At 43.3% G+C, this 27,978-nt stretch overlaps 1 protein-coding gene across 5 annotated transcripts; it reads right to left on the minus strand.

Annotated features, from left to right (window-relative positions):
• Window positions 1–3,513: 3,513 nt before the first annotated feature.
• On the minus strand, window positions 3,514–27,967 carry ZBTB1 (zinc finger and BTB domain containing 1). Of its 5 annotated transcripts, none has more exons than XM_051621238.1 (3): window positions 27,474–27,760; window positions 15,917–17,656; window positions 3,514–5,341 (listed from the first exon to the last, which is right to left on the minus strand). In XM_051621238.1, the coding sequence occupies exons 2-3, from the start codon at window positions 17,634–17,636 to the stop codon at window positions 5,331–5,333; spliced, it is 1,731 nt and encodes a 576-aa protein (XP_051477198.1). In that variant the 5' UTR covers window positions 17,637–17,656; window positions 27,474–27,760; the 3' UTR covers window positions 3,514–5,330. The 5 variants fall into 5 exon arrangements, with proteins under 5 accessions (XP_051477198.1, XP_051477197.1, XP_051477196.1 ...); XM_051621237.1 differs by having other exon boundaries at window positions 15,745–17,656; window positions 27,474–27,759; XM_051621236.1 differs by lacking the exons at window positions 3,514–5,341; window positions 27,474–27,760 and adding an exon at window positions 27,907–27,967 and having other exon boundaries at window positions 15,127–17,656.
• Window positions 27,968–27,978: the final 11 nt, after the last annotated feature.

The following is a 27,978-nucleotide window of genomic DNA, read 5'->3' on the forward strand; positions in this document are numbered from 1 at the left end:
GAAGTGACATTTCATTAATTTGGCCCTAAGCTTTTAGCTATATATTATCTGCCCAGGCACAAAATATGCACGACAGCTCCAGACAAAACTTGTCCCAGTAACTACTAAGGCCCTGGTATGGGTTGTGCTCATGCTCAGATGTGCTGATAATCAGCTGAAGAGTTAACTTGCATTGACTGGATTACTGCTTACCCTGATACTACTCCCTCTGTCCTTTTTATTTCATCATTTGAATTGTTTTGCTATAGTAAATTTGGGGAAAAGATCTTGGAGGAATGTAGGAGCATACCATTTTAATGATAATGGTGTAAATTACACACTCAGGGCATTACCAGGAAAACCCAAAAGGTCTGTGGACTCAGGCTACCAAACATTGCTTTTAGCCTGTTGCAGAAGTATTTCTTTTCCACTTGAACATGTCAGTGCTGCTTTCTTCTTGTACAACAGCATGTGTAGGTCTGAGCTGCTTTTTAAGCTTCTGTTCCTAATCAGAAGTTCACGTGATGTTCTTGCCATCATCTCTCATCTCTTACCAATGTCCTTGGGGAAAGTCCAGTCTAACTAGAGGGAGCAACCTCTAAAACTTCATTAGACTTATTCTCTCCTCTCAGCAGAGCTATTACAAGCCTGCTTTTTTTTTTTGTCAGCAGTTCTCTAAGACTCGCAGCACAATTTGTGAACCAACTCATCTGTGCAGTCATATAGGAAGAGCCGCATGACTTTCTTTTATGTTGCTTCATATGCAGTCATGTTATAGGTGAGCCAAACAGACTGGTTCAGAAATTAAAGAGTGAGTTCTGTGGTGAGTGCTTCAACACAAGTTTGATTTTCCCTTTAACAAAACGTGCTGTTATTCCCCCATCCTGAATCTGTAAGCCGTATTTAGAACAGCACGTTGGCAACTCTGGAAGTTGCAGGCCTCTTCCAGACCTATTTATTTATGTTTAGAATCAATAATGCACCCGTGTCTCCTGTTTGGCAGCCTTATGTAACACACCATAGGCTATTCTCCATGACACCACCCAGTCAGAAACGAAGATGGCATTTAGATTTCTACAGTGAAGCAAGAGCTCTGCACCGGGAGCAGAACTGAGAACTCAACCCTTATCTCTATCTTGATAAAAGAAAGATTCCCCCTCAGCCCCCTTATATTTCATAAAGCAATGTATTATAAAACAGGAGTGAACCCAATCTTCAGCTCAGTCTGACATCAGCTACTTGGATCATTACAATGATAAAGCTGAAATGCAATGGTCTGTTCAGGTTTGACAATCTGAAGATCTTAGCCCTTAAATTCTGGTATCCATTTCCCTCATATCAACTTCCCTAGTAAAACATAATTGCAGACTGTATTGGTGAGGATAAATTAATCATTTTAGAATACAGCAGTTCAGAAAAGTCTAGGCAATAGCTGTTGTGAGAATACTACTTTGTCATAATACCCTTTCATCACTGAAATTCTTAATCTTGCTTATATTTGTGAATATATTTCTAGCAATAAGAATTCAGAGAAGAACTACCAGTGTATGAAATGGTAACAGATTCTTCTGACAAGGTGCCACTGTGTTAAAAATCATAGTGTATGTGAGGGAACAACATAACCTTTTTGTGTTATTTCGCTTTTATATGCCTCCACTTTTTGCACACAGATGCTCCTTGTTAATTTGAAAGGCAGGCACAATTCCTGATCTTTCTTTAAATAAGTGTTCCTTTGTTTTTGTGAATAACAAAATCAATTTCTGCAAATCAGTAGAACATGTCCCCAGCCAACCACACACATGCATGATTAGGAATGTGGAACTATTCAGAACAGCAGAATATAGGGCACAGTAATTTGGAATTGCCAAACCAGAAGTTCAAAAATCATTATTCAGATCTCCTAAAATTATAAACCTAGTTTAAACTACGAGCTTAAAAAACACACGTGGCTTTATTCACCTCTGGCTTTTTAATCTTTAGCATATGTTCAGATTACACTTTTAGGATTTTCCATGTAATTTGAAGAGATGATTTTATTTTTTTTTTATAAATAAAATAGCTGATTACACCATCTCATGACTAAAACCAGGCTGCCTCAGATTGATTAGACCAAATAAAATCATGGAAGTTGTCAACACTGATTAAACTAATGCTTGATGTTTCAAGGAATAATTATTTTATAATTAAGTGGTTTTAAAGCACATTTATTTACATAGACTTCTGACAGTTTGCTGAGGCATGATTAAAAGCTGAGGTTAGTATCACTAGTGCTAACTAGATAAACTGGTGTGCTGTGCATTTTAGGCAGTCAGTTCTTTCCTATAACTGCAGCCTCCTTTTCTTGCAGCCAGTGCCAGCTCTACTGACAGTAATGAACAAGGGACTTAAAAGCAAATAATTTGCAAGTAATCATAGAATCAGATCTGAAAAGGACCTCAGTAGGTTATTTAGTGTCATTTTATGTCTCACCAAAATATACTTTCTTGCAATATAAGGCAATTATTTCTATTCCTGTTGATTGTGGATATGAGAAAACATGTTATTCCATTTTTCTTTGCCACCAGCTTTTATATATATGAAAATTACCATGTTTCCCCTCTACTGTCTCTTCTGTAAGATGACTTAAAATCATCCAATCTGTGCTCAAAGGCAAAGGTTTCTTGGCTTCTAGGTATTCTTATTGCTTTCTCCTTGATTCTCTGCGTGAAGCCTGTACCTTATTTTTCAAGTTCAGAGATAAACACTGGAGACTTTACTAGCTCACACCTTAGCAGTTCTGAAGAAGCAGATTATTCTCCAGTTTAGACATTTCAGTTTTCACCTTTGTTTGCAACAGCACAATGCTGCAGACTCACTTTCATAATTGATCCAAAGTAACACAGTGATTCTTTTCACTAGACATTAAACAGCTGTTCCTTCACTTGCACAGTTAATTATTCCAGTTTCCACTTGTACCTATTAAATAACATTTTATTATTTCAGATCATGTCTGCACCTTGCTAGAATTATTCTGAATTCTAATCTTATCTTCTAGTGTGCTTGAAGTCCAGCTCTGCTTGGTCTTGTTTGAAGATACTAAAAGGATACTTTGTATGGTCCAGAGGCTGAAAAAATGAAAACATTTTGTCTACAACTGCTATGAAAGGGGTTAAACAACATCCTAGAATTATTGGCAGCAACTGTAAAGCTAGAAAATTATTATAAGTCTTAAACAAGGGAAATGTACTGTAAACATGGAGAAAGACAAATACTTCATACTCAGAGATTAATATAATTTGATTAATCTCTCAGATTCACTTATGTGCTTAGTGTGAATAATATTTACAATAACTGAACTGTATCAGTGCTATGAATTGATCTTATTTTCTCATTCCTATGACTGATTTTTACTTATCTCAGTTTTCCTCCTTGTCTCTCTTAGCAGGTGAATGGGAAAAACACAGGAGCAGATGAAGCAGGTGGTGACTGGAACTTCACCCTGTTGTTGGGGCTGTTGTTAACTCAGGTATAAAATGTAATTAAATGAGAATAAGCAGATTTGCAAGAATATTTTATTAAAGATACTGTATCAAAGCACAGAATAAGCTTTAAAGATTATTAAAACTAACCTGGAATGTCACTATACAGACTACAAATAATTGCTAAGTTAAGAGAACAGTCACAGCCTGTGCTGAATTTCCTACACTTAGTATGCTGTTTAAGGCCTATCTTTGTGCTATAAACATATTTCACGTCTCTGCTTTGTGGTGGCCCTATTCTGAAGGTCCTATTTGTTGTCTATGGAAAGGACACCCCATTTTCTACTAGATTTCCCAGTTATACTGTGCCTTCTCCCTGCAGAATCCCCACTAGTATCTGACTTTGCACAGATATTCACCATCTCCCCCTTTGCTGGAGCACAGCCACTGGGACATTAAGTGTCAGCATCCAAATATTCCACAAAAGGCTTTTAAAGTGCCTATATTAATGTTAAAGATGGTATGTGTTAAACAGACCTTAAACATCTATATGCTGAAATGTTTGGGGCTATGTAATTAGATTAAGCAACCACATTCAAAGATATCTGAACATCTTGTATAGCAACTTTATAAACTCAAAGAGTAAAGCAAGCACAGACAAATGCCCTATACAAGCTGCAATACAGACAATATTTTACACACTTCATAACAACAGTAATGGAAATGCCAACTATAAATCAAATTATAGACAGACTCTTCTTGAGATAACAGTTACACTGAACAATGAAACATTTTTTTTATTGTCATGAGTAAAATTAGTTAAGATGCGTAACTACAGAATATAGCATGTTTAGTCTGCTTACATGTCTCAATCTCATCCCCTGTTGTCTGGGGGAAGCAAAAGAAATTAACTTCTTTTTAATCCATGCTGGCCCTAATTTAAAGCATTTACTGCTTTGGTGGTTTTCTGGTTAGCTTTTTTCCCCCCAGTAATTTAGCTGGAAGCATTAGAATTCCTGAAATGCTAAAATCTGAACATGAATGCCTGATTCTCCTCTTCAAGCCAGCTTTTACAAGGTTTAGATCCAGAACAAGGTGCACCCTGTGCCCCATGAAGTTTGTCCACATTTACTCATCTCCTTGGTGGCCAACATTTTTCACCATTCTTGTAATAAGACCAGAGTACCATTTCTTTGCCACATACAAGCACTGTGCTCCATGGGAAGTCCTCTTCAGCTTGAAAATTATGATCATGGCAGCGGGGGGAATCAGGTCACCATCCTGTCCTTCCTCAATGACTCTCTGTCCTCATATTTTAAAGGTTTTGTTCACCTCTTACTCCTTTTTTATTATCTTTTTTTTTTTCTTTTTATTTATTTTTTTAATACTTGATAGTTTAGCACTGTAGCTGTCTGAAAATACATAAGGGTTAGTTCACAAGTATACACTTCTAATGTAAGAACTAAAAAATCTAAACAAGTTTTACAGAAACTCTGAAGAAGCCTCATTTCAGGAAAGGAGCACTCCAACACTTGAATAGCAAATTCTGCAAACTCATTTCTGTGCAAGCCTTAACACCTGGCATCTGCCTTTTTTAGCTGTCTGCTTCAGGAAAGGACATTTCAAATTTGTTTTCAACAAGTGTAAGTAATGTTACATGGAAGTAAGTTTTGTAATACAGAGAGGAGTCCAAACCAAGTTTTACTGCATGTTCTAATTTTGACTGCTTTGGTGCCTTTTGCGACTGCTGCAGTGTGTCAAAAAAGCAAAGGTGGTGCCAGCTCAGATCTGGCACATGTGGTTCTGAGTTTTTATGAAATCTTTTGCCGACCAGTTCTTCCTCATGTCTTCTTCAAACCTGGTTCTCTCAGTTGTTCAGAAGCTTAGAAGTCCCTATTTCACTACTGCCATGCAGAAAAGAAATGCAAGAAAAATATTAAAAGTCAGAAGCCCACACTCCAGTTCTGTATTTGCTAGCATGATGTGGTCCCTCCCACCTCACTGTGTGTGGTTTTGCTCTTAATACCCATCCTTCAGTTACATTCACAGCACCCACCACAGTTAGGAACTCTGTTTAAAAGCCATAGGGTTCATTTCTTTCAACCCCTATCCCACCAAAACACAACTTAGCCTTAAACAATGTTTTGTCTCCAAAACTTCTATTTTTCTTTCTCCTTCACCCTCCATTTTCAAAACAGCTAAAGGTTTGCTGAGGAAAAACTTCACTTCCCAAGCCTCCTAGAAGTTATTTTTGATACTGTATGTGTTACTGCAGTGGTTTGTGGCTTGACTTAGTGGATGCTCAAAAAATTGTACAGGTATTATTCCCTCTCAACCTGGAATTCTCATAGCTTGGAACATCCCCACCCTGGAATACTTCTTGCTGCTTCATATTTGCCTCTGTTTGTGGTTTTTTTTTTTCTTCCTTGCCCAGTTCAGAGATAACTGTTATATATTTACTTAACCTCCCTCCCCAAATCCTTATTTTAAGTTAAATGCAGATAGATGATATAACTATTTACAATTCTGTAAGTCTCTTTTGACCAAACATAAAGTAATTTATGACAAAAAAGCAGCTTTGTATTCGATACGAACAGTCAAGAAATTGGAAACATGTGGATGTAACTTTTAAAGACAACTCTCAGGGTTTTTTTTCTTGGTACACTTCCTTCTCTGAATATGTAAATCACATTGTAAAAAGCACACCATTGTCACCCTTCTGGTTAATGTACACTTACTGTTTCTATGCACGCTGTGGCAGCCCTGGGCCGAGTGGTTGTGCCTACACTGCAGAACAGGAAAGGCTTCAAGGGTGCATGTGAAGCCAGGTTTATCAGCTGTCTGCATTACTTACCTGTTAGAGCATCCTCAAAGCCAGATCAGGGCTGAATTTCCTGGCACACCATTGAGAGGAAAGCCTGGAGTGGTGTTCCTCCCTTCCATGCACATATAGAAGGCCCCGTGTGACTTGTGGCCAGGCCCTCACAGCATATGCCAGGCCCAGAACAGCCAGCATATTCTATCTATGTGCTGTGTCACATACTTGATGGTGGGCAAAAAAGGCATCTGGCACCAGTGGCTGGGAAAGCAGGTCTTGGGCAAACTGCTGCCTTCCAAGTACTCCTGGTTCTGAAACAAGTCTGAGTCTCTACCTAATATATCCTTCAAATTCATTAGGCTGATGCTGTTATCTCTGAGTAGCACTTACATGACTAGTTCAAGGGTGAGGAAATGCCTTTTGTTTGTAAACTAACAAAGGAGGAAAAGGATATTCTCACTGCAGCATTCAATGTGAGCATTATTTTTTTCCCCAGGCAACATCAGTGTTTAATGCTGCTGTTTAAGATGCCAGCCTGCATTTTACAGTCAAAGATCTCTGTTATTTGCAGATAACACACAGCTCACATGGCATCGCTGAGCTCCTTTACACCACCACTCTCAAATACATCAACTACACCATGTGGGACCACCTCTAAGTGTGGGAAGCTGGGTTGCCTGTGAATATTAAACTGCATTTTGTTGATGAGGCTGCAGAAATACTGTTAATCAGTGCCAACTGTGGTGGTGTGGTATATGCACAGAACTGTGAACACGGCAGAACTGCTGGAACTGGTAATAACTGTTAGCCCACAGCAAGCTAGATTAGAGGTAGAATGTTGTGCCCTCCTTCCAGACTCTAAAATCCTCTAGCTACCCGAAAACCAGAAGCTGTTTTAGGAATGCAGAGCTGCAAGAGGTTCTGCTTCACTCTTTACAGAGAACTCTGCCCAAATGTAGAAGAAACCCTTGAGCCCTGCCAATAGAAAGCTGCACGTTCCCAGTTGGCCACCAGATGGAGCTCAGAGCTCCCCAGCACACCACAATCCACCAACATCTGCAAAGTTACAGCACTTCAGAGATGTTACAAAGGATGCAGTTTCTTCCACTTCATAAAAGTCAGAGGAAGTCTGTGATTAGCTGGATGTTTACAAATAAAAGGAGGCTCTGGAGATAGATCAAAGATAACTCTCCAGATCTGGCATGATATCAAGTTCCTGTACTAATAGCATCTGCATCAGTTTGACTGTTCTATTAAGTGATTGAACTTGGCGTATCCCATCACGTATTAATAATGTTTTTTTAATGTTTAGAGCCTTTATTAGAAATTTGAACATTCAGCCAGCTAAGGACTTAAAAAAAACCCAACACCCCAAAGCTAAGAAGATCTTCTAAGCTCCATTTAAGAGAAGCACCCACTGGATTCTTCCTCACCCTACTTTCTGCAATGTGGGGAGACTCAAGGAGCAAAGAAAAGCTGTGTTCCCAAATCCAAAGGATGTAGTACTTCAAACTTAGTAAATAGGAGCAGTAGCACTCAAAGTCTGTTGTCTAATGATCTAAGTAGCTTCAGTGGTCCAATCATACCTTATATGCATTATACTGAGAAGTCTAGTTCATCCAGGATCTCAGTGACTTTGGCACAGCCCCAATGACTAGGGAGAAAAGCAGTTCTGAGATTGTGGTGTGTGAAATGCACTGAGTTAATGTGCATGTGTTTTAAGGGGCATCTTTGTTTTGCCTCCGTGTAACAAACCAACATAGCTTGTGAGGTCTGGAAGGCCACACACTATTCCTACTTTCATAGTAGTGCTCTGTTTGAAACTAGCATTTCTGTTTGGGGTCTAAGCCACACTGAACTTGATCAAATAAACATTCTCCAAAGGAAACTGCCTTTGAACTGTTTAACTCTTCAGACAGCAAACTAAAGCTGAAAGAACTGTAGCAATTACTGTAAGATTGTGTCTTAATTGACTTATTTTCAGTTTTTCTGTTGCTGTTCAACAAGACCTCTGACTTTTCTGGAAGAACTGACTATGTTAGCACCAGCCAGTAAAATCTAAGTGAAACACAATCCTGTCTGAAAGCAGACTAGGTGGGGCTAATCCTCATACTTCCAGACACACAGTCTGTGCCAGTGTCATGTTTTACAGCATATGTAACTGTACAGAAATTATATTTAATCTACCTGACAGCAATGCAGCTCAGAAAGCCAAGCTGTGGGATGTACTAAGACAATTTTTTCATCAGTTCCAAGGGATCCTACCCTGTATTTCCTCCTGAAGGAGAGATATTCTGGATTTCATCTCTTAAAATGTTTCCACTTTCTATAATTAAATAACCAATGGCTAGAACCCAGAACCTCAGCAGATTGGCACCTGGGGCTCTCTACCAGTAGGAACCCCCACAGGCAGGGAGGAAACAGAGGCAGCATCTTTAGCATCCCAAGTAAATGCTCTAAGGATGACTTGTGTGAAAGGAAGGAGCATAACCAACCAATCCCAGAACTCTGGTGCATCTATTGCCAAAACCAAAAGTAATCTATGGCATTCAACAAACTCTATTTTTAGCCAGCATATCTACATTTCCACAAACTTTTCATGGTCTAGGTGCTTCTGCAATAGAGAGAAGGACATTATATATTTCTCCTATTCATTTGCTGGGCCCTGTGAAGCAGAAGTCCCTCTGGTGACCACCTCAATGTAGTGGGCTGGGTATGTAAAAAAGCAGAGAATAGGTATGGCTGAGTTGGGTAGGTTCAGCTGAACATGTGAGAATTGTTTAAAAAGGCAACTGCTGACACTGATGGCACTTTGCCTGACAGGTAGAGAAACCAGGAATTTGCAGACAGTCCCAATTCTCAGTGGATTTCCCACAATTCACACAGCTTTTGGGATGTGGAGGCCTGTAAGGGATGCTCTCTTCCTGTTCCCTGTCATAAGTTTTGGGATCTCTCTAACTTGCAACCAGAAAAAAAAAAACACCCCAAAATCTCACTGATGCAAATCACAGCAAAGTTTGGGTAAAAACAACAGCAGCATCAGGGCTTCATCAGAGAGGGAAATTCTTGAACAGCTCTGAAAGGGCAAGGTTTTTTTCTCCCATAGACATAAGCTAGATGCAGCATTGGTTTTTCAGTTGTAGTTGCAGGAAGATTTACTATTGTTTTAGTATGGCAGAAGGCACAGGAAAGGATTAAATCTTTTTGTTTTCTTGCAAGAGAATCAAAGATACTGACAATTTCTGAAATTCTATCATAATCTTGTTATGTTCCCTTGAGTACATGAATATGAGATTTTAAAAGCAGTTTTTTCAACTACTTTTATATAGAGAATGTGCACAAAGGAGTTTCTCTACGAGCATGATGCACAAGATTGTTTTCCTATGACTTAAATAAGAACACCCTACAAGACATCTGAGGGCAAAAATTACCCAAAGAAAAATCCAATAGCATTTCTCTTGCAAAGTTGGCATGAAAAGGAATGTGGGCTGTTTGTTTCAGGGCTGAATATTTATAGTCATGATGAACTGACTCCTGAGTCATGAGCTCTGTTGCCCTGTTAACAAATTAGGATTTGTCTTTCTGCATGAAAAAAAAATAAAATCTAAAATTAATTCCAGAATTGTGACTGTAAAAGTGGCAGAAGATGCTTAATTTATAAAACGTGTCCTGTTTTTTGCCATCTTCCCCCTTCAGAGTGTCAGCCTACAAACACGTCTCAAGAACACACAATACACTGCACAGCAATATTTTGGGAGTTTCTGAAAGTTGGAAGAAAACACAGAAAACTGGTTTATAGCTGAGAACTACAGAAATGTCAGCCTCTAAAAACATGTCCCTAATTTCTAGCCTTCAGCACACTTTATAAAGTCAAATTAGTCACGCTTCATCTTGTAGGTCTTGAAGTCTTTGACAAGCATCGAACCAACTGAGATTTAGGAAAGTTAGAATACTTGTTTTTTAACCCTTTCAGATTAGGAAACACTTAGAAGCAGGCACACAGGGATAGTAACAAGACACTGACAGCATCTCCTTAACTTATGCAAGGAATTATCCTGAGCTTTCAATATCAGACCAAAACCGAGATGACTGCCTCCCCTGAGGGTGAAACCCAGCCAAGCGCAGGTTGTGAGCGGCGAGGGGCAAAAGGCAGCAGGAGAGCAGGGGCTCAGCTGTGGGTGTGTGGACAGCACAGCTGCCTCTGGGCCCACAGCTGGAGGACACGGAGACCAGAGGGAGGTGGGAGCCATTCCTGGTGTTTGGCCAGACAAGGGGCCCAGCTCATTCCTGGGCCTGGGCCAGGCCAACCACACAAACCCGGTGACGTGGAGCACTACACATTCTGATTCAAGAAAGATTAAGAAAGCACCAGAGCATATTTGAGGGGTGAGATGAAGGCAGGAAGGCTTCCAGTTCTCATAAAGAGGGCAGATAGCAGAGATGTATCCCGTCTATGTAGAAGGCTGGGCTGCCTCTTTTCCTTATCAGGAAATCGGAGATGAATGTAAGAGTTCAGCTTCCACAAGGATGCTTGGGGGAGACAGAGACCGAGACAAGCTCGGGAAGTAATTTTGAGTTCTGGTGCAGCTTATTTAAGCAAATGAGCCCCCTCCCAGCCACTCATTCCTCCCCTGTGCCACCTCTGCTATTGTGCTAGCACACAAGGTCTGACATCCAGCCGGAGAGGGAAGCACGGTGGGGAACTTATCTAGCCAAAAAGAGCCCCACTGGGAATTAAAAAAAGCCTGTTGTTTGATTCAGCTGATTGTGAAGCTACATAAATATGTGCTTTTTTACAATGGTGAGGATGGCACACATGGGGTATGAGAACTGAAACCAGGTGGGGAGGAGGAAGGGGCTGCCAGGACTCAAGGTGGCACTACCTTCAGGAGCTGACTTACATCCTCACCAATAGCTGGAATACTTCTGCTGGTTTAGCACTAGTGTGTTCAAATATAATCGTGTATAAAAGTATTTACTTTTATAACCATGTATTTTTAATATAGTCTCCAGAGCAGTACATTTTCTGTCTTCAGCTTTGAATAAAAAATATGACTTGTATTTTCTCCTTTAACTAAAAATATTTAATAGAGAAATCCTCTAATAAAGGCATAAATTATTATAATTCTGTGATATTCTAATCTATTCAATATTTCTTCACAGATGTGTCAGCTTCAAATATTGTTATACACAAACATAAGAATTTACAAGTGTGTATACGTATTTTTTAAATTTGAAACATCTCTGAAACTGAGGAGAGCTCAACAAAAGCTCAACAGCTTTTGTGGTAATTTAAAGCTCATTCCAGGTCTTCATTAATTCCCTCTTTTGAACTCTCAGTAAATCCTAAAAGCTAAGAGCTAGGCTCGCTACTTATACATTATTTTCAGGGTTGCAGCCCCACATCACTGCCAAAATAAGAAAAACAACAGAACAGAGGTCCTCAAAAAATGAGAATAGCACATCACTTAAAAATGTAAGTCAGATGGTCCAGCAAGTCTTTTTCTTCCTGGCTACACCTTGAGCAACGTGATACACTTGCATCTCCACTTTCAAAGATGCTTTTACACTGTAACAGGCCACGCAGCACAGTAAGGAGATGCAAAGGAACTATGTTATGATGACTGAGAAATACAGATTTGTTAGAGGAAACAGAACTCCAAAGGAAGTATTTTTACTTCCCCTTCACTATCTTTCAAGTAACAGCAAGATTTCTAGGATATTTTAACTGCAATTGTTGTTGTTTTTTTCAGGTCTGCTTTTGCTCTGTCTCCACAGTATTTTTTATTATAGCAGAAGCTCCAAAACACCATCACTTCATTCTCCTGTAGATGTTGTCCCATTCCGGGGAAAAACAACCCTGTCCTTAAAAGTGACCAGCCCCAAGCTGCCTCAGCACCCACCCCTTCTCACTGTTCACAGCAGCCACATTCCCCCTGTCACTCCAGGCCTTTTCTTTAATAGTCCCATGCTGTTCCCCTGCTCTCCCCATCTACTTGCAAGCCAGGCTGTCTTGTTTATGCCTTATTATTTTTGTTCTCCTACACTCCCCTTCATCACTCTTCTAGCTACTTCGATCATTCTGGTTTTCTCTGGCTACATATAAGTAGATCCACTCTTAAGCTCGCCTGCAGTGCAATTCATGCTCTTTTTGAGCCTTTGCCTGGACATTCATGCACCTGAACTCCAAGGCACTGGGTTTTGCTTCACTGTAACAGGAAAAAACATGAAGCAAAGCTCAATTGGAAAGGTTTAACAAGTTTTCCTTTGAAAGGCTACCAAAACACAGCTTATAATTGAAAAACAAAGATATTCCAGGGTGTTTATGAAGTTAGATAGTACGCACAAATCCCATCATTCCCAGTTCCTCCATTTAACTTCTGTAGTTGGCAGCTCTGCTTACACTAGGAAGTAGCTTTTTTCTGAAATGTTTTTGCATCAAGTTCAGACCAATATATTGTAAACAAGGGGTTCTGACCCTGAGCCTGAGTCTCCATAAATCACCCTTAGCCCTTCACTGTATTCAGGAATGATCTCTTAGTCCACAGAGGTCACCTTCTCCTTTTCAACAAGGTCTTTAATCTAGCAGGCTTTGCTGTGCCACTGCAGCCCTTCCAGCACGGGGGCTGGCTGTACTTGGTACGCAACCCGCGCTCCCACTTTGTGCCGTACTGAGCTAATCGTGCAGGCCGGCAGCTCTCCCAGCCAAGCTGAGTCACTCTCACTCCGGCCTCACAGGCATCTACAGGACATTTTATTCACTCCTCCGGCCGCCCCCTCTATGCCACTATTGGGATTTGCTTCCCACTGCCCAGCTCTAATCCTGGCCCCCCAGCCTTCACCACTCCCTCCCACTCAGGATCTCCTCGCCCACTCAGCCTTCCTGCTCCACCAGCAACACAAGACTCTTCTGCCAGCTTCCCCCAGTTCTCCCCCCCTGCCCTTGGCTGCTTTTCCCAGTCCAGCCATAGCTGATACCCTGAGGGATAACCTGCATGTCAGAGAATTGCTGTGTGCGGTGTATTACCCCATCCAACTCTTCCACTATGGAATTTAACTACTTCATCTCTAAGATGATCATTACAGTTAAATATTTTGTCTTTTGAAGTGTCTTATCATCACCTTCGAACAGATTCCAGTGCTAAAAAGTGTTAAAATACCCATCTCACTTACTCTTTCAACTTTTGCAGCCTGAGCATCAGTCTGGGTTTGGATGGGGAATGTGGAATAAATCCTAAGAAGGGGGAAGCGCTGAACTAACTGAAATGCTGGAGGGCCTTCATGCCCTGGGGTCTTTTGGCCTCAGTGTTATTCAGGATTTGGTTGGCTTCAGCATCAGACAAGAAAACACAGGACTGAGCAGTTACAGCACAACACTAAAGGCCCAAACTGCCAGCTGCTGGCTCAGGACTGAGGGCTGGTGGTGAGGTTCTTCATCATTGCAGAAACACACACATCTCCCAACCAAGAGAAATTCTAACACACATCCAGAACTGAACAAATGCAAGGCAACTAATACTAATTAGTTATAGTGGAGATGGTGAACTGCATTAATTTCTCTAAATAGTCTAGCATTAAAGCTCGATACTCCTCCTAATCCCCAAGAAACAAGAGATCAAAACTCAACTCCTGACAGCGACAAGTGTGTGAAAACCCCAGACTTGGCCCTCAGCTCCTGGTTCCTACTCTCAACCCCACCACTGGCATACAAGGTGAGAGAACAGAAAATTTCAGTTGGAAGGGACCTACAATGATCATTTAGTCCAGCTGGCTTAAATGCTCATCTGAGCCCTCCATGGCTCAGTGGGAAACAGCATTACAACCCTCTATGCTTAAGATCTGCTGGGAGAAAGTACTGCTAGGTTTTATTTTGTACTAGTTTTCTCCACCGTTTCGTATTAGGATCCTTTCCTCCCCCCATGAAAAATCATGCACTTAACAAACATTTAGACAGCTGGTGCCTAAGAGTCAAAGCCAGTCATTCTCTCAAAGGCCAAACTGCCTCACTGAACTGATGTCAGCTGGTACTTAGCAGGATTTTTAAATTCAATTAAATTAAGAGACAAGCTACACAGATTAGGGCTATACTAGAATCAGAAAGAAATCTTAAAAGGCGTAAAATGTCTTTACATTTATTAAGCAAACTCTGCAGCCGTTTCTTGTTATATTCTTGTTGAAAAACAGAACATTCAGAAAGTATCATGAAAACAAGAAACAAAAAAACTAAGGTTCACATGAGCCACACTCCCTCTTCCCCTCCCCACCCAAGCAATGGGACTATCTTCACAGCCATCCCACTTTCAACCTCCCAACACAAGCAGCAAGGCACCATTTACAGCTAGGCTGAGAAATGCAGTCTTCAGTGCACCTTCTGCATTCCTAGCAATCCACCACAGCCACTCTTCCCTTGTTTGTCAGAATAAGCAGGTTATATACACCCATGTAGGTACAGACAGAGAACGAAAGGCCAATGTCAGTTGAACAGTTCTGCTAGGACTTCAAGTCTGGTAAATGATCACTGTGCTGGGAACTCCTCGGTTATCCCGACAGTCATTAACTCCCTTTCCCTTTGCACACACCAGTCCAGGTTTGCAAGGTTTAATTGAGGCTACGTGCTCTCACCCCTGGGATGCACGTTCCAACAGAGCCAAGAAGCAGAGGACCAGGAGAGCCAGCTCTGCCCTTATAGCAGAAGCAGAGAGCAAAGGATTATTTCTTGGCATTGGGGCATTTTGTTTTTTTTTTTTTTCATTTTGAAAATTAATTTGGGGATTATGAACAATTATGCTCTTGCACGTTAATCGCTGTGATCTAAAATTTTCACATGAAGAAACAACACATGGAAATATTAAAGCACTCATCTTATGGACGTGGATCCGAGAACTGTTTAATAGCAGTCAGTGAAGGGGTAACATTGTGCTTTTCATCTACAGTTTAAAAATAATTATTTGTATATCTACTTAGTAAAACAGTAAAATTAAGAACAGAAACTGATATTAGGAAACAGTGAAAATGTAATAATTCAACATATGATGCTTTTCAAAGCTATATACTTAATGAGCCTAAATAGACACCTATGGCTAGGAGGGTCTTAAAAAAAAAATAATAAAAAAAGATACTTATTTTCTTTTTTTTTTCTTTTTTTTCTTTTTTTTTTTTTCCAATTTTTTGTCTACTATACTGTATGCCTTGCTTTGGTGTTCTCTCTGCTGCCAACTTAACACTTTTTAACAGTATGTTTACGCTTATGTTCTTTTCAAATGCTTGGCATTATAGTGAGATCTCATATCTTTCCTCAAATTAAACTTTGCTCCACATACTCCACATGTATACAGATGAACATCCATGTGCTGCTCCAGTTGCTCATTACTTGGGAATATCTGAAAGCAGACCTGGCATATAGTCTCTCCAGCTGATAAGTGAGATATCATATGCCGTACATGGTCATGTTTTCGGAAGTTTCCTTGATCACAAATGGAACAGACATACCTGGCCATGCCTTTGTGCATATCATTGTGGAGCCGCAACTGGCGCTCTCTTAAGAACTGCTTCCCACATGTCTGACAAACAAACTGTTTTTCCTTGGTGTGAACGGTATAGTGCTCCCGCAAGTGGCAACGCTGATAAAATCCTTTCCCACAAAGATTGCAGAAATGCTTACGTCTGTGATCCCTCTCGTTCTCTTCCATCATGGAGTTCTTGAACAGATCTTGCTCCAGGCAGTTTGACATATGTTCAACCACTAGGTTTTCCGTTTCAAAACGTTGACCGCAGTTGGGGCATCGGAAAGGACAGGCAGAATGCTTGTATAACTGCTTTTTTTGAAGGCTGTTCATTTGGAAATGACTGTCCCTGAAGTCCTCCAGCATCTCTGCAAACATCATGTCCCTTATTTCTGACTGTTCCTCAGGGTTTTCTTCCAAGTCCATTTTCTCCTCAGAGTTTCTGATACCGTTCATGGTCAGATCCTGGGGTTCTCCACAGGTCTGTGCATGGTCCTGTAACTGCTTGCCTTTGACCAGTATTTGACCACACTTGCCACAAGCACATATATTTTCTATGTGTTTGGATAAATAATGAGAGGACAAATCTTCCTCAGTAATTGTTAGCCCACAAAGTTCACAGGGAGCATTTTCTGCATCTTCCTGCACTGAAGGAGCCTTCCTGCTCAGGTGCCGCGGACTTTTCAAACACTTTCTTTCATCCTCATCCATGGATAAACGGGGTTTTAAAGTCTTCCGGGCATTCCTCTTCTCTCTGATCTCTTCCTCAACATAGTATCTGTAAAGTGGCTCTTCCTGTTCATCATCCAGGTCATCATTGTCTGAAGACTCATTGCAGTCTTTATCTGTCACCTTAATAATGTTAAAATCCTTCAGCTCATCTGTAGTATTGTCCTCTGGTTCCATCTTGATGATGATCCTCTTCCTCTCAGAGGCTCTGCTTCCTTCTTCACCTGATGTCTCAGAGGCAACTGTGCTGCTTTTTCTGCTCGTGATGTTTGACATGGGAGATGAAGAATCATCCGCAGCTTGGCTCGAGTCCCCCTTGTATTTTTCTGTTTGTGTGGAGATTATTTTAGAAGTAGAGTCCTTCTCGTTAAAGTCTATTTTTTCAGCACTGTAGTACCTGGCACTTTGGTAAGAATGCCTGTTATTGCACGTTAACACGTGCTCATCCAGTAGCTTTTCACAGCTAAAACTAAACCCGCAGCTGTCGCAGGTGAAGCTTCTTCCGAAACGGCGCGAGTGGGACACGCGCTCCTTTGTGTGAGAGAACTTGGACATGGTGCTTTTTTTGCAGACATCAAACAGTTGTTCAGGGAAGCTGTTGAGCTGCAAAGCTTCTTCATCAGGCTCTTTGTTATGGGATGTATTTACTGTTGAACTTGGCGGCTCCATGCCCCACCTGTTTGCTTCGCTGCCATTTCTAGCGAGCGTGTCTTCATACATTCTCACGCCAAATATCATTTTACTATTCTGGGTGCTAGAAGCAGAAGATGAACATTTTAAACTAGATGAGTCTGTATCCTGTATATCTTCTAGACACTCAGGTACATTATATAGCTGTAAATTGTTCATGGCCACTTTAAATTGCTCAAAATTGGCAGGGGCTGTCATAATCTTTCCTAAATACATGAACTGCAAAATAAGATCAAAGCATTCAGCGCTAATCTTCATGTTGCTTAGATTCAGCTGGGCTGTAGTGTGTTGATGGTTCATAAAAAACATCCTAAAATAGGAGCTGCATGCAGCAAGGACTGCTTTATGTGCTTGAAAATAAATATCATCGATAGCGATACAGCAGTCACACAGAAAGCCCCACTCTCTTTGGTTGTTTAGCTGCTGAAGGACATAGTTGCTGTGGCTGGTTCTTGCCATCTTGTATTTCAATTAAAGCCCTGCATAAAGAAGAAGACACCTGTTAAATCATGAAGACATCTGTTAAATCGTAAGAACAAAAAGCACATAAAGATAGGGAGGAACTGCCATCTTTTTCTTCTCTAGATCTTCCTATTCTCACATTGTTTGTGGTAACAGCTTCCTGTCTGGACATCTTTGCTGGTAACTACTACGAGTATTGATGCCAGTGAAAACATCCATAATTCCATGTTCTCACCACTAGACTTACAAGACTAGTAAACTAATAAACATAACCACCACACGTCAGTCAGAGCAAAGCTGCTAGAATATAAATAAGCAAATCCCAAAGTCCTACAGCCAAGATTTTCAGATATGAGTTCTGGATGCAGAACTTCAAAACCTTCACAGTGTAGACTTCTGTATGATGGCCCCAGGACAACACCTATAGAAGGTAAGCTGACTGTAAGAAACCACTCTTCAGTCTCAACTTGCCTTCTTCACTTGTCAGTCCAAAGAACGTATGATGCAATGTATACTGGAAACCAGACCAGGCTCAAACTGGCCTTTCCCTCCCCATTAAAGAAGATAAATCAGTGGAGCACCCACACGAGCTACGTCCACACACTTTGTGTTCTTCAGGGCAGCTCAGGGGCAGTCTCAACCTTATCTGCCAGGCATCTTGCAGACCAGGACCTGCAAACCCACATGCCCAGAAGCACAGGGCAGCTGGGCTGCGATGGCATGTCCCACGTCCAAGCCTGCTGCAGATGTGTGTGACAGCCACAGGGACTGCAGAGAGGCAGGAAGTGGTGCAGGCTGTGCCTCCAGCTGCTCTCGAAACCACGCGCTCAGAGCACTCTCATACAATCCAAACAGGTCGAGGGGAGACCGGACAGCAACAAGCTCAGCAATGGAGAAGTGCGAAAGCTCACAAGCCAGAGGTGAAGCCACAGCAAAACCAAGCCTTGACAAAGGCTGGAGGGAATGGTCTGTGAGTGCTGAAAGTTGCTGTCAGTGGATTAATTTGTCCTCAGGAGAAAAGAGGAAGAAAACTTGACGGTTTATGTTAACAAAACATCCGGAAAAATGTACTGTACACAGGAGGTGTGCATGGGATATAGAGAAGATAAACTTAACCAACTATGGCTAGATCCAGCAGCTAGTCACTACTAATTTTGGAAAACCTTTGCTGATCCACGTAATCTGTACTAACTGCACGGGGAGAGGCATGAGAAACCAGAAGAAGGTATAAAGAACACCCTAACTGAATGAAAAACCCAAAGCAATAAGTAGCACTCTTAAATTTTTGAAAGGTTGTTGCAAACAAGGCAAATAACTGGAAGAGATTTGTACAAATAAATGACAGGCTAGCAAACATCAAATGGCATGTTATGACTCAATACATGGATTGATTTGCAACCATTATTTCAGCTGTCCAAAAATTAACAAAATACACACAAAAATGCTTCCTATTTCTTCTTGTTCCCCTGACAACTTACATCTAGAGGCTGGGAAACTGGTGGAGAAATCCAATTCCACAAATTGTGTTGAATTCACAAGTCGTGGGCATTGCCTGGCTTGTTAAGTAGCAAACGTAATGTTAAGTCACTGTTCCTTCATTCCACAAAGGACTGCCATGGAAGAAATGCATTCAGCCTCTCAAGACCAGAATATGGACACCGTGCCCAGCAATATTCCCAACTGCCAATTCATACAGCAGTACCTATGGATCACCACCAGCACAAGACCTTGTCTGGCACAAGGACCCTTGAGATGTTTGTTAAACTATACTCTCAACACAATCCTCCATACCCAAAACTCAAGCTGAGCACCCCAACATAATATTTCTCTGACCAGTTTGGGCCAGTGATGTCCACTGCAAAAATACAACTTGATGCATGAAATTAATTTAATTGCTTTCTTACTAACTCACAAAAGGGTGGCTCTGAAAGTAGGAGAATCTCTGAAACAACTTCATGTTTTTTCCACAGAAAATTGATTATTGTCTTAAGTCGCTGGGTAATTTCAGATGTTTCTGTGAAAAACAGCAAAGCTTTCAACGTCAATAATAAAAGAACACTTCATATTCTTCCCAGTGCTAACATGTTTTGTATTTGAGGTAATTCATTAGATGCTAAAATGTAATTTTATATACTGTATGAAGTATTAAGAATAGCAGCTGGATAATGACAGAGAATTTACTTCAACTTCTATATTATGAAAGTAAAACCCAACAAAAAAGTAAGAAGAGGTAGTCTAAGGTACCACTGGCCTCTTGGTGTGAACTGCTAGCAAGAGAAGAAAAGGCTGAGGACAGCTGGTTTTAATTTCTCCTCAAAATGGCACGTTCTGGTTTTTCTTCTTTTTTTTTTGTACACTACAAATACTTCATCGTATCTTCAAATGGCAGAAGCACAAGCCTGTACTGTACCAGGAAAGAAGGTCACAAACTGTCTGCAAAATATCTGCAGACCAGGGCATTTCCACATGGTGGGAAAGATCTGGCAGCCACTGGAGTGACAGCACACAAACTTGTCTAAGCTTCCTTCTCCTTTGAAAAAAGTTAAAGATATTTCTCCGTTTGACAGGTGAACTCTCACAGAGCTTTCAACATGAGTCCTGATAAACAAAAACAACCCATTGGCAATGTCCACCTCCTGCCACCACTCTGGAAAAAAACAGACCAAGCATGAGACCGCTTGACCATGGAAGCTGTGGAAGCCCCATCCCTGGAAGTGTTCACGGCCACGTTGGATGGGGCTTGGAGCAACGTGGACCAGTGGGAGGTGTCCCTGCCCGTGCAGGGGGGTTGGAATTAGGTATCTTTAAGGTTCCTTCCAACCCAAACCATTCAATGATTCTATGACCAGGATACCAAGGTGCTCAGATACACACCTGGCCTCTATCATAGTAGGACTACATGTAGGTATCAAAATAGAGAGTGTTTGAAGTTAATTATGTTAATGAAAGTACTAGCATCCTCCCTCTGGATGCTGTATTAACCTGCTGGATGTAACTATATATTTACAGCTGCCAGCACTTCCCACTAGGAGAGCCTGTGTTGAGCTATTTAAAACTTTGACACATTTCAACCAGCAAAGGCAAAGATTTCCTTCTGAATTGTCTGCTTTGAACTCCATTTTTTCCCCCCTCCATAGAAAAATTCACCCAATATGGTTCAAAAAATGAGCTTTCATCTATGCAGATTATTCCTTTTTCTTTTAAAAATAAAAAGGTTCTCTTCCAAAATCTTTGGAGAGACTAAATATGAAAGTGTTATGTCCTGGATATGTTGTCATGATATAAAAATCTGCCTGAAAAATCAAGCTAAAAGATTGAGAGGGAGAAGATAAAAATTACCAGTTTGTTCACACTTAAGACTTGTTAGTTACTAAAATCTCAGATTACAGCCCCACTGAGAACATTTCATCTTCCTACAGCTCCTCTGTTCATGGGGGCCTGCCTGTGCCTTCCCAACCAGGGTGAAACCCCCATTTTGTACAGAGCTCTGCCATGGTTTAAAAAACTACAAGAGGGTAGATTCAGGCAAGATATAAGGAAGAATTTTTTTGCAACAAGAGTGGTTAAACACTGGAAGAAGGTTGTCCAGAGAAGTAGATGCCCCATCCCTGGAAACACTTCAAGGTCAGGTTGGATGGGCTTTGAGCAACCTGATCTAGTTGAAGATGTCCCTGTTCACTGCTGGGGAGTTGGACCTTTAAAGGTCCCTTCCAAACCATTCTGTGCTTCTATGTGCCACCTCCACACAGTGACGAACAGGCAGCAAGGGCTTCCTGGAGACTCACTGCTGGGTTTTAGCATCCCTCCTGGCAGCTGGGTGGAAAAGACACCCAGTTCTGGCTGATGAGACCCAGACCCATCAGTGCTCTTAATGAAAAAATAAGGAGAACTGTCAGGGAGGGATAAGCCCCAATACTGGGAGCTGAGTGAGAGGGAGGGTGTGAGAGGAGTGCTGAGCTGAGAGGACAGTACTGGGATTAGGAAGCAGCAGTGGGAATTAAAAATGGGTGAACGGAGTCTAAATGGTAGAGGGAAGGGGCTGGGAAGAGCTAAGTTGCAGGAGCTAGGGCAGAAAGGGTAAAAAAATAAACCCATGCTTTTACTGGGGAACGGGTGGAAAACAATTACAGCATTCACCCCATCACAGCTGGAATTGAACCCCGAATTCCCAAATCTGCCATCCCTTTGCCATCAGCAAATACCACGGGCTTGCTGACAAACTCCTCCCCATCAGGAGCAAGCTCTCAGAAAATGATCAATTATAATTATTCTGTTACTTTAATTGCTAAAACATCAGAGATTTTATGGCAGAATTTATCAACCCATGAGGGAGGTTCAACACTGCAAAGTCTTTTTTAATTTTGCTTTGGAAAAAAAAGGAGGCATTAGAATAAAAACAGGTCCTTCTCACAGAAAACCCAGGATTTCAAAGCTAGGTGTATACACAGGAAATGTAATAATTAATGCAGCATTAATTCAGTTGCCATTTATGTATATATTGTAGTAAAGTCTTCCAGGCCTCCTCTTACCAAAGGCTCCCTTCCTTAGACAGCACATCCTCTGGATCTGTCCAGGGATCAATCAGAGCAGCAACAACACAAGATCCCTGCTCATTCAGCACAGCTTTTGGAAGATGTGAAGTGAATGAGACTGGGGGACAAAAAGAATCTCAGAGCAATGAACACAGCCTTGAAGAGCAGCATCCCACTGCTGCCACTGCCAGGACAGGTCATTTTCTTTAAAATCTGGCTTGCATTTTTTGGTCCCATTTCTTTACACACCACTGGCAGCAACTGGAGCCAATGGGAGCTATCCTCTGTATGTATTAATCACCAAGTATCTTGGAAAATTAAAGCTCCATGCAGGCAACTTTGTCAATCCAAGATTTTCAAGTATTTCTGATCATCTCTGACTCTTTTCTATTTCAAACAGAGGAGAAATGCCAGCCACTTGCCCCATGGCTGAGTACACTGCCTTTCTGAAGCACTCAAATAGCCCATTCACAAACCACGCAGAAAAGTGCAGGATGAATGCAAGTAACTCCATCTTCAGAATGATCAGTCTGTGCAGAAAACACAGCAACAGGCCACACTGTAAGCAATACTGACCAAGACAGAGGTGTTCTGAAGAAAAAATATTCTAGAAAAGCATCTGATGTGAAAACAAAAAGTGAAGATACTTGAGGAAGGTAATTTCACTCCTTTCTGCAAAAATCAAAGTCTACATATGCATTTTATTTTCCCAGTAAATATTTTTACACTCCCTTGCTTTGATTCAAGCTGTTTGTTCTGCCACCAGATTTTTTATTTTCTTTTGAGTCAATACTCAGATACTATTATTATTTTAATGCTACCATGAATCAGGTTAGTTGCACTAACTAAATACATTTTTAGTAAGTCAGCTAACAAGAAAGCACATATAATTACTGTAACTCCATGCTTTTTGTCATACCCTCACATTTAAATCCTTCCAAGATGTTTTAAAACTAAAGAATTAAAAAAAAAAAATCCTCAAGCAAAGAACTGGTAAAGTTCTTTTGCTAATTTCTCTGTCTTTAAAAAAAGATGTACCACAAGGTTCAGAATTCAGGAGCCTTTTGGCTCCTAAAATTAGTAACTGGTTTTCAAAACCCAGCATTTCCACTGCTGAGCAGGCAAAAACACAGTGCTTACATGCAGCTTAGGCTGCTTTTCTTTGGAAACCAAGAGCAGGCTGGACAAAAGTATAATAAACGAGAGGAGAATTTGGTGCTAATAGAAAACGAGACTGGAAAACCTCAAGAAAACAACGCCCAGCTACCCAAAGAAACAAGCGTGTAGGCAGCAGAAAAGAAATTCCCCATCCCAGTTTGACACCATCCCACTCTGGCACGAGTTCCCAAGAACTCTCCTCCCTATGGTTACTTTGCCTCTGTTGGTCAGATCCACTGAAGAATCTGGATTCCTAAATGGCAGCATCTACATTCTCAAGAGAAAATCCTACACAGTATGTCTAAATTCTCCATGTGGTGCCTGAGAAGCTTCAGTGTTTGGCTAGTGCACTGACCACGGAGCTGTAGACACGCAACAACTTTTATCTAGACATACTCAACAGGAAGCCACGGAGATTGCTCTGGCACTGGAGAGTCCAAGAAGGTGCCTTAGCTTACACAAACATTGCAAAAATGGCAAAGAACCAGGTGACCACCATCCACCTCAACAGCAGGTATAGATAAGATGCAGTCAGCATTGCAAGCGTAGCCTTGACTATCAACTAAAACAATTATGGGAATTCCACGTACTGCCAGGGAAAATCTAATTAAGCTCCATTATTCAGGCTACGAAGGACTGAAGGTATCAATTACCCTCCTCCCATAGCCCTTCCAATCAGCTGCCTTCAGGCATGCTAGCTGTGAGGCCATTTCCAATGATGCAGATACTCATCTTCAGACACATCCTGATGGCTGAATCAACTCATTTTAGACAGACTTGTGGCCAATGTACAGAAACAGGTTTCAGCTGACACTTGGACTAGATCTGAACCAGGGAAAGGTTAGAATACTCCAAAGCCCCCAACTTGACCCCTCCTCAGCAGGCAGCATCCTGCTGATTCAGCATCCTTGTCCATAAATGAGAAACAGCCATTAAAATTTATCAAGTTATGATTCTCAGCTGCTAATTGAGAATCAGTTAAGATGATCCTAGGCAAGAACAACCCGTGAAAGACAAGGAGTAAGGTGTCAGGAAAGTGTAAGTGAATAAATTAGGAAAATGGAGTTTGCACTAAAACCCCCTCTCAACTTCAAACAACTTCAGGTGAGATCAGTGGAGTAAAAGCACTAAGGGAAAGCTTATGCTGCCTTTTAAAGTAGCTCGCTAGCCACAAAGGATTACTCTAGAAAGTCACAGTTATCTTTTATCTGACACCTTTACAGTTGTAAAAAGTTGTCAGGCAACATGGTAATAATATGTTTAAAAGAAATAATTAGTGGGGGGGAAATTATGGCACCCCATTTATGCCTTGTAGCAGAAATATGAGTACTTTTATCTAGGCTCTCCGAGTTACCCTAACTTTAAACTTCAAGAGCCATCCTGGTGGTTTATCCATCTCTTGAGATCTTCAATTGAAGATACATGTGCCCTCCAGGAAATCATCCCTGGCTAAATACAGTTCATACTTGGGCATACCAGCTTGCTAAATGCACATGAATGCAGCACAGTAACCTGTGACACACAGGTCAAACTACAGATTGTGTTGACTCCTTCTGGTCTTACATGCTTCCCATTTTACTTGCAAACATAAAACTAATAGTTACTAAGATCTCCAATGAAACAGGTTTGATATGGGGGGAAAAAAGGCAAGAGCCAGCCAGTTCCAGAGAGTTTTGCAATGGCACAGCATGGACAAAGAAAAAATTATCAGACAAATTCGAGGATATAAATGGTGCTCATGCAAATCACGTCAGCTGTTGTGCCCACACGCTGTGTCTGGAGCAGAACTCTAAGTGATGGTCTTCGCCATGCCCAAGCAGAGGCGAAGCAGGGCAGGGCAACCCAGCCACTGGGCAACCAACCACCGGTCAGACTGAAAAATGCACATGGGGCTACTCACACTTTATGCACATGAGGTCCCAAGGGCTCTAAGTGACAGGTCTGGCTGTAACAACTAAGGGAAAGGACACTGGGATTTTTATCAGAAAACTTTAATTATCTCAATTTGGAGCAACTACTTTATTTCCATACAGCAGATAAGTAACTCTTAAGGCTTCATCCATCCTAGACTTTCAGGGATCTCCACTGTCAGCAACAATGGAAATCTTAACCTCGCCTATTCAAGCAGGAATGCATGTAAAATCCCAAATCACTGGTTCATATGAGCACTCTCAACATAAGTACTGCAAATTCCTGTGCCAGTGACAACACCGCACAAAGAAAGGGCTTCAGCAAGCAGAGCTGAAGTCTGTGAATGTATTCCACACAAAACTTTCTGGCTACTGGGAAGAAGGGCCTCTATTACTCCTCCAAGCTGCCCACGCAGCACAAACTATGTCTTCACCACCTTCACCCTCCTGCAGCCACCCCTCTCCCATTGAATCCTCCCCCTCAGTCCAGTGCCTGTTGGCTCCCTGCTAACCTCCCACAGCAGCAGAGTGCAACTAATATGACTTGTTACTCCTCAAGATTTTTTGGCCAGTCATCCAAAATCCTCCCCGCAATCTTGTCAACTTGCTGTGCTGCTGCCTAGGAAAATCTCTGCCAGCGCTGCAACCAGCATGTTTGGCCGGTTTTCCCCAGGGCCATATGGTCCCACCTCCTCTCCCCCGCTTGCCATGAAAGCTTAAGCTGTAATTTGGTAAAAATGAGAAGCCCGCATCCTCCTCTTCCCCCCCCCCCCCACTTCACGGCTGCTATGTGGGTTTTTCCAAGAGTTGTAATGAGGAATGTTAAACAAACACCTTTAATTAAAGGAATGTTTGTTGAATGTAATTAAATGCCTAAGGAACACCACACTGTTGCAGCCCCGGACAGCTCTGCAGTATGTGCTGTACCTTGAGATACTCTAGTGCAAGGGAAATAAGGCAAGTAAATGACATAATCTGGCAGTAAATACCCCAGTATTAAGCAGCATCCAACCCGTGCTATCCGTGTATCAATGCCGACATGTCAAGAGGAGCCAACACTCATCTATCGGCCCACAAACAGGCCAAACTTGAGAATGTGACTTAAAAAAAAAATCCTGAAGAAAAAAAAAAAAAAAAGGAATGAAACCCCAGCCCCAAACCCACAGTGTTTTCAGTCCCCGTTCCTCTACTCCTTTTACTACCTTTCTATCCAAGAAAAGAGGAGTCCTTTGAGGAGAGGCACTTTCGACACGGGTCCCCGGGCAACACAGGGCTTGTTTTCACGGGACAAACCCATTCCCCTTCCAGCCGCCTCCGAGGCGATCCTCTGCACGGCCAGCCCCGAGTGAAACCCAAGTCTCCCGCCTGGCAGGGTGGAGCATTCCCTCCAGGCTGCAGCGCAGCTTTTCGCTGAAGTACTGCAACTCGCTCCAACTTCTGAGGTTTGTTTGGTTTCTTGTGTTTCGTGTTTTTTTGTTTCTTGTTGTTTGTTTTTTGTTTTTTTTTTTTTCTTTTTAAAAGAACGAGCTCGCAGCGCCCGGATCCGCCGGCCTGCTGGGGTGGGGGGGGGGGTGGGGGGGTGACGGGGCTGGGCGGCGATAACGGCACTCGAGATGTTTAACGTGTAAACTCGAGATGTTAAACGCCCCGCGGTAAACAGGGCAGCGCGGTGCCCTTCCCCGCCTCACGCCCCCGCACCTCCTTAGGCCGCTTCTCATTTTTCAGACCAGCGCAGCATCCCCGCGCCCTCCCGCCGGGCCTGGCAGGGCAGGGCCGGGCCGAGCTGTGCCGAGCTGTACCGGGCTGTGCCGGGCCGAGCTGTTCCGGGCCGGGCCCCGCCGCCGCGCCCGCCTCCCCCGCCCGCCCCGCAGGCGGAGCGCGGCCCCCGCGCAGCGCCCCGGCACAACCGCGCCGGCCCCGCCGCCACCGCCCGGCCCCCGCCGAGCCCGGGAGGCGCCAAGCCAGGCCCGCCGGGCGCAAGGTCACCGCGGCGGCCTCTCGCCGGGGACCGGCCGCGGCTGCAGAGCCCCCGTACCTGGCAGCGCCGCTCCCCCCCGCGCCACTATGGCGGGCCGCGCCGGGCCATGCCGCGGCCGGCGCCGCTCGGCACTTCCCACCTCCCGCCGCCGGCGGAGCTGCGGCCGCCGCGCCGCGCACCGCCTCCCGCCTCCCTGCCCCCCTCCCCGGCGGCGGCCCCCGCGGGACGGGTCGGAGGGGCGCGCAGCCCCGCTTACCCGCGGCGCGGGGAGAAGCGGCGGCCGCCCGGGGGAAGAAGCTTCCCGCGCCGCTCCCGCGGCTGCTGCTGCTGCTGCTCCTGCCGCCGCGGCTGCAACAAAGGACTTCCGCCCCGCCGCGCCTCTGCTGCCGCAGCGCCGGCTCCGCCGCGACCGCACGGAGCCGGACCCCTCCCCTCGGCGGCCGGCGGCTCCCGGCCCCGCCGCTGCCAGCGCTGCTGCGCCGCCGCCAATGCCGGGGCCCGGCGGGCGGCTCCCTGCCGCGCTCCCCTCTCCTCCCATGCCGCCGGGGAGGCCGCCGCGGCCCGGCCCAGCCCAGCCCAACCCGGCCCAGCCTGGCGCCGCCGGCGCCCCCTCCCCATGTGCCACAAGCCCGGCCCCTCCGCTCCCCCATCCCCCCCCCGGCGAAGCCCCCCGGCGCGCAGGGGGGCACCTGGAGCGGAGCATCCTCCGGCGGCGGGACCCTCGCGGCTGGGCTGGGCTGTCCCGACCCCCGGAGAGGCGG

Source organism: Apus apus, chromosome 5 (assembly GCF_020740795.1).
Source record: "Apus apus isolate bApuApu2 chromosome 5, bApuApu2.pri.cur, whole genome shotgun sequence".
In the NCBI taxonomy this organism is placed as follows: domain Eukaryota; kingdom Metazoa; phylum Chordata; class Aves; order Apodiformes; family Apodidae; genus Apus; species Apus apus.

Coding starts and splice junctions, on each gene's coding strand:
- ZBTB1 (XM_051621236.1), bottom strand. CDS start 17,636: ATGGCAAGAACCAGCCACAGCAACTATGTCCTTCAGCAGCTAAACAAC.